The 7,423-nt window shown below is 48.1% G+C and overlaps 1 protein-coding gene across 1 annotated transcript; it reads right to left on the reverse strand.

Annotated features, from left to right (window-relative positions):
- Positions 1–4,745: 4,745 nt before the first annotated feature.
- Positions 4,746–5,414, reverse strand: LOC132357045 (ferritin heavy chain-like). The gene has a single exon (XM_059910364.1). It carries the CDS (start codon positions 5,412–5,414, stop codon positions 4,746–4,748), a length of 669 nt encoding a protein of 222 aa, XP_059766347.1.
- Between the last annotated feature and the right edge of the window lie 2,009 nt (positions 5,415–7,423).

The raw sequence follows: 7,423 nt of genomic DNA on the forward strand, positions 1-7,423 counted from the left end.
AATAATTGTCGGTTCAATCATTGTTGTTCGGGTGTTTTTTGTGCTTGGTATGTTTTTATTGTGCTTGGTCCGGTACTTCCATGAGGGTATGGCTGAGTGAGTTGGTTAAATCGAGGCAGCAGTGTTATTTTCCAGCGTCCCAGGCGATTCCAAGGTGCAGCCACGTTTAACAAATAGGATGCTGAAGAATGCTACGCAAAATTCAATGTGCATATTATTCATCACCTGGGGTCTTGTTAAAATGCAGATTCTGATTCAGTAGGTCTGAGGTAGAGCTTGGGATTTTGCATGTCTAACAGACTGTCGGATGACACTGACCTGCCGGTCCAGGGACCACATTTTGAGTAGCAAGGTGCTTGCACTGGCTTTCAATGCCTGGGATGTCTAGGTCCTGCCCCTGAGACTGATGTAATTGGTCTGGGAGGTGGCCTGGGCATTGAGAGCTCTAAAAACTCCCAGGTGGCTCTAAGGTGCAGCAAAGCTTGAGAACCTCTGGGCTAAATCAAGTGCGTGGTGACATAAGTTTTTGTTATTATGTTATCAGTAGCCCTGTTGCCCATTCTCCCCTGCGAATCCACGCATTCCTCTCCTTTTCAGGTCCAAACATCCAGAAGGTGGGTGGGATCAGGATGAGCTTTTCATCCGTTCAGTCTTTCCCACCTCTGAGGAGTGGACTGTAGTTCAGGATGGAAAGAGGAGGGAGGCTCAGGCAACCTGGGTTGGGGAAGAATAAGCAAAAAAATTGTCCTAGGGGCCGATTTAAAGGGGAGGCTGATTGAGACAAATGGGGAATTACCACAGAGGGCTGTCACAGCAGAACTCACCTCCAGGCTTGGGCCTGAGTTTGGGGCACTGAAAACAGCAATCTACCCTCCTGAAGCCTGGCAGCAACTGGCAGCCAAGCAGCTAGGAAGGATTTCTCCTTCGTGATGTGCAGAGTGACACAGTTGGTCGAAATGCAAGAGAGACCCCTAGTGGCAAAGTATAAATGTGAAATCCTTTCATCAACAAATCATAAACACCACAGATGAACTTAGAAGTAAGTGAATGATAATGATGGTAATGATGATAAATGATGGCTTACAAGTAATATATGTACTATATGTGCCAGGCACTGTTGTAAGTATTTAGAAAATATTAACTCATTTAATCTCAGCAACCCAATGGGGTTGATGCTTTTAAAAAAATTTAGTTGGTTTACAATATGTTTCTGGTGTACAGCAGAGTGATTCAGTTATACATATATATTCTTTTTCATATTCTTTTTTCTTATTGTTTATTACAAGATATGGAGTATAGTTCCCTGTGCTATACAGTAGGACGTTGTTGTTTACCTGTTTTGCATACAGTAGCTTGTATCTGCTAATCCCAAACTCCTAATTTATACCGCCTCCCCCCTTCACCTTTGGTAACCATAAGTTTGTTTTCTATGTCTGTGAGTCTGTTTTTGTTTTGTAAATAAGTTCATTTGTATCATATTTTAGGTTCCACATATAAGTGATATCATATGACATTTGTCTTTCTCTGTGTGACTTAACTTCACTTAGTATGATAATCTCTAGGTCCATCCGTGTTGCTGCAAATGGCATTATTTCATTCTTTTTTATGGCTGAGTAATAGTCCATTGTATGTATATACCACATCTTCTTTATCCACTCATCTGTCGATGGCCACTTAGGTTGCTTCCATGTCTTGGCTGTTGTAAATAGTGCTGCTATGAACACTGGGGTGCACGTATCTTTACGAATTATAGTTTTGTACAGATATATGCCCAGGAGTGGGATTGCTGGATCGTGCTGTAGCTCTATTTTTCGTTTTTTAAGAAACCTCCAGACTGTTCTCCACAGTGGCTGCATCAATTTACATTCCCACCAACAGTGCGGGAGGGTTCCCTTTTCTCCACACCCTCTCCAGCATTTGTTGTTTGTAGATTTTCTGATGATGCCCGTTCTAACTGGTGGGAGGTGATACCTCATTGTAGTTTTGATTTGCATTTTTCTGAGAATTAGTGATGTTGAGCATCTTTTCATGTGCTTCTTGGCCATCTGTATGTCTTCTTTGGAGAAATGTCTTCTGCCCATTTTTTGATAGGGTTGTTTGTTTTTTTTGTTATTGACTTGTATGAGCTGTTTGTATATTTTGAATATTAAGCCCTTGTCAGTTGCATCATTTGCAAATATTTTCTCCAATGGGGTTGACACTTTTATTATCCCTGTTTTACATATGAGGAAACTGAGGCGCAGAGAAGTGAAATAACATGCCCAAGTTCCCCCAATTTAGCAAGTGGCTAAACTGGGATTTGAATCCAGCCAACCTGTGGTGAAGGATCCGAGACACCAAACTGTTTCTCCAAAACAGGAGAGTAAGAAGGATCTTCAGACAATTTATAGTTATAAACACTCACAAACAGCTGCTCAGCCTGTGCTTCCTCATATCTAGAGGAGAACAGTTTTCATATATATATATATATATATATATATATATATATATATATATGTGTGTGTGTGTGTGTGTGTGTGTGTATGTATGTATGTATGTATTGAGACTGTATCAGAGAGAGAGCAGGGACCTCAAAGCAGACAGAGAAAGAGCGAAAAAAACAAGTTTGACTAAAAAGAGTAAAGGGGGAAATACCATTCAACACCATTTTTCTGGAAATTAAACTCAAAGGACCATAATCCTCATTTTTAAGAAAGTATTGAAGCACAGTTATGGGGAAATGTAGAAAGAAATGACTCCTTAGCTAAACTTGTTCATATTTCAGTAAATGTTGAAAGCAATCTAGTTAACTCTAAAATGACTCAAGCTACTCGTGTGTCTTTGAATATAGGATACAAAGTCTGAAAATTTCTCTGACCTTTGTAAACTGTACACGACACAGACGAAACAATACGTTTTGAGTATTTTTTCTCAGACCTAGACAACCTTAGGGCTTACATGGGAACAGATTTCATCTGCTCAAATAGAGAATGGACTGAGAGAGGGGAAGAGTTTTAAAAGGGGAACAGAAAAAAAAAAAACCAAACAAACAAACATAGAAAAGCAGGTCTGTCGTTTCCTTGGGAAATCCTTTTACTGGGAAATAATTGTCTTTCTACCTATGGTCAAGAAGACAAGGTAATAGGCTAATGCCTCTCCACATTCTAGAAAGGAGAAACCAGAGACCACACTGAGATTAAGAACAGGCTGATCTTGAGATAAACTCTGAGCAGACACAGGTGGCCACAGTCTGGAATGAGGCAGTGGTCCAAGTGGGACCAGCAGCTCTCTAGGTGTTCCAGTGTCTCATCCCATCCTCTGAGTGTTGGCTGCTCTGGGTTTGGGGCCGCCTGTGCCATAATCTCTCTGCTTCCTTTCTGGTGAGCTTATCTACTCCATGACCTCAACCCATCTATGTATATATAGGCTAATATGTCCCATATGTATTTTTCCAAACCTGACATGCCCCCTGAGCTCCAGGTTCATTTTTCTGGCTACCTGCATGACAGTTGCACTTGGGTATCTAATAGGCATCTCAGATTTTACATGACATGCCTTCCCAGCTCCTCGAGTCCCCCTGCAAATACCCCCAGATTAATAAATAGCACGACCATCAGCCAGGGTGTTCAAATCCAGGCTTGAGCCTAGATGATGATTTTCGTCATTTCCCATTCCTCACCTCTGGTCCATAAAGCAGCTCCTGTAGACTCCTCCAGTTCATCTGAAATTTGCCTGCATCTCTTCGTTTCCTCTACCAACACCGCCGTTCAAGCCACCATTGTCTCTCTGGGCCTGCTACAGTTATCTCTTAACTGGTCTTTCAGCTTCAACTCTCCTCATCCTCTACATTCTTCAAAGCAGCCAGAGTCAGAGTAACTTGGCTTAACGTTCAGAGAGCTTTATGCTACTTGATATTCAACATCACAAATTGACCTTCAGCCTGGACCTTATATTTTTCACTCCTTCTATTGAGGTAATTTGGGGTTTGGGGTACCATGTTACCGTAATGGAAGAAAGAGTACGGTAAAACAGCCTACATTTGCATGTGTTGTAAGGGCAATATGCATGTCCAGCATGGTGACTAGGGAGTCACCCCTACGTTTGTGTGCAGGCCAGCCTGAGGCTCGCTCAGTTACCATTATCACTGTCGCTCAGGGTGAGCTTGTCAAAGAGGGACCCTGCCAAGCTGGCTTCTGGGGTCTCCATCTTGCTTCCCAGAATCAACAAACACTAACATTTACATATTTTAGTGAACTCAAAGTTTTCAGGTAAAGTTTAAGGACCCTTTATTTTAATCCCTGTCCCATCCCATTCCCTTCATTCTTCCTCCAGAAGCAACACTACTGTGATTTTTATACCATGGTTTTATACTCCTGCTATTCGCAGGCACCCGCATTCAGCAGGGCCTCACCTCACCACCCCCCATATACCCACATTGTTTATAAGGGGAAGATGGATTTCGCACTTTCCAGGGCCCCATGGAACGCCTTCTCCCTCCCTCTGTGGAGATCCTGACCTGCCTATGGGTGGGGCATGGGTGGGGGGAGAGCCTCCTGGATACCTGTTTTAAAAAGTGAGCGATTTGCCCACATGAATCAACCAGAGACCTTTATTTATTTATGAACCAATAACTTTATTGGAAGAAGTGGCAGAACTGGAAGAAAAAAACTTAAGGGAACTTCTTCTGCAAGGGCACTATTGCCGTCTGCATGGCAGGCACGGTGACCAGGGCTCTGGTCACCCCGTGGCTCTGGGGAAGTCCAGGCTCAGTTCTTCTTGTCGCTGTCGCCCAGGGTGAGCTTCTCAAAGAGGTACCCTGCCAGGTCAGCATCCGGGGCCCCCATCGTGCTCAGGGTGGTGACATGACCCTCCAGCTCTCTGATGAACGCCACCTGCTGGCCGAGGTAGTGAGTTGCCAGGAAGAGACACAGGTCGGGGTCGCTCTTGTCGGTGGCCAGCTGGTGCAGGTCGAGCAGGCTCCGGTTCACGCGCTTCTCCAGGCACAAGGTGTACCACATGGCCTTGAGGCCGCTCTTCCACTCGTCACTGGCTGGCTTCCTGATGTCTTGGAAGTGGAGGCGGCACCCGCGCTGGTTCTGCAGGCGCATCAGGCCCTGGGCCCGCTCGCTGTGCTCGTGGGAGCGGCGCAGGAAGAACCCGGTGAAGTGCTTCAAGGCCTCGTTGTCGCGGTTGAGGTAAAAGGCCACGGCCAGGCACACGGAGGAGGCGTGGCGCTCCAGGGTGAAATGGCTGTTGACGGCGGCCTCGCAGTCGGGCTGGTAGTTCTGGCGCACCTTCGGGGGTGGCGCGGGCAGCATGGCGGCTGGCGCAGGCAGCATGGCGGGTGGCGCAGGCAGCATGGCGGCTGGCGCAGGCAGCATGGCGGCTGGCGCAGGCAGCATGGCGGGCGGCGCGGGCAGCCTGGCGGGTAGCATGGCGGGTGGCGCGGGCCGCCTGGCGGGCGGCGCGGGCAGCATGGCGGGCGGCGCGGGCAGCCTGGCGGGCGGCGCGGGCAGCATGGCGGCTGGCGCGGGCAGCCTGGCGGGCGGCGCGGGCAGCATGGCGGGCGGCGCGGGCAGCATGGCGGGCGGCGCGGGCAGCCTGGCGGGCCTGAAGGCCAAGGGGAAGGTGGTGTGGAAGCGGGCCCTGCAGGGCCGCAGGCGGCGGTGGCCTCGGAGTATCCCCAGGGTGGGCGATGAGGGTGGCCGGAGCCGCTGGGCTCCGAGCCGGGTGGCAGATGGCTGGATGCCGGCTCTGGGATGGACCCGAAATGGGGTCCGTTATGGGAGTTAGGCGGTGGGCTTCCGGTTCTGTTACCGGAAGAGGTCGCGTGGGGTGGGCGGGGCACGAACGCTGCACCCACGTTCCCTCAAAGCCTGGGTGAGGCAGGGTGACTTTGACCTGAGCACTTGGTATCTATTAAGTTTTTAACTTTGCAAAAATATTTCGGTTTCCAAGGACTTTCTCTTGTTCTCTAATTGCTCCCTCTCACAGCACCCTGTTCTCATTTTATAAACCCATTGTCTTCCTTAAAATTCTGAGAATATGAATTTGTAGTTTTTGGTACTGTTCTCTTCCGTTTCCTGTGTTATAGTTGTTTTTTCCTCCAGAAATTGTTCTGTTTGTTCATCATGATCTTCTCTTTCACTTTCCTCCAATATCTGGCAAACATTTGTCCATTCGTATTTGGGAGTGAAGGAGTCATGTGATCAGCCTAGGTAACTAGCATGGATCTGATCTACAGTTGGGACGCCCATTTCACTAATAGTCTTCTCCTCTGAATGGGGGGGCTCAGTGTGTCAGTTAGGGAGTCTTTTCTATTTGGGATACATGGTGTGGAGCTTGTAGGTAAGATAGGGACCATGCCAAGTGCCAAAAGCTTGGCATTTTCTGACGTTAGAAGACTTTCGTGTATCTCTTCTGTAACAGATTGTGTCATTCTGTTTTGTTTCTTCCTCTTCTGCTGAGCGGGTGTGCAGTTATCTCAAACCTGCTCTCATATGGGTTCCCTTCCTGAGCCTTTGAATGACGTAAGGAGACTATCACCCCATCGCCTGCACCACCACTGTGCCCTGGATCTTGGTAAGAACAAAAAATAAAAATGTACTGTCTTAGGCCAGCAAGACTTGGGATATTTGTTACAGCAGTTAGCCTACCCTGACTAGTTACCCAAGGAAGTTCTGGATGACTACAGGTTATAAGCCATTGTAAGCTTTTATAGCATTTCCTCTTGGTGGAAACGCAGATCCAAAAGTTAAAAAGTCTAGATAGAGCTGAATCATCAGGCTCTTATTTCTTTTGCAGAATTCATCAGTAATATATATCAGTCCTGTTCCCTTTTTCCCTCATGGAGAGTGGAATGAAAAATCCCTCAAAGACCCATGAAGCACAAGGAGTAAGTTTTTCCATTTCCCTCAGTGCTGGGGAGCAAACCCAGGCTGGTCCTCAGGTGCCCGGCCTTAAGCTGACAACAGGAGGCATAAGGGGTGGGACTGGGACCGGCTGACCCCTGAGCCAGTCAGCTGTGGTGAGGGAGATGTGGGTCATGTAGGAACCACATAACTGGAGGATGTGTTTGTGTGGGGCAGCTCCCCAGAAGAGGAGGATACTGGTCCAGAACTGGCAGCGGAGCTAAGGAGATGGTCCAGGGGTCGTACCTGTTGGCCTGCCCTATTGGAGTGTGCGGGCTGTAGGCTGGAGGGAGTCCCAGACCTGCGCGTGTCTCCTCCACCACACAGCACGCCGGGCGCTTAGCACCTCGTTCCCTGAGCAGTTCTTCGCCTTCGGGAAAGAGTAGAGAGAGAGAAAGGAGCAGCAACAGTGGGCTCAGGAAGGCCTGGAACAACCAGTCTGAGACATCTGTGGGGGTGGGAAATGGCTTCAGCGCCCAGACGCAGCCTCGGGAGGCCCTGGGGCAGGGTGGCCTGGCCGTGCTCTCCGCGAA

This window comes from Balaenoptera ricei, chromosome X (genome assembly GCF_028023285.1).
Source record: "Balaenoptera ricei isolate mBalRic1 chromosome X, mBalRic1.hap2, whole genome shotgun sequence".
Taxonomy (NCBI): domain Eukaryota; kingdom Metazoa; phylum Chordata; class Mammalia; order Artiodactyla; family Balaenopteridae; genus Balaenoptera; species Balaenoptera ricei.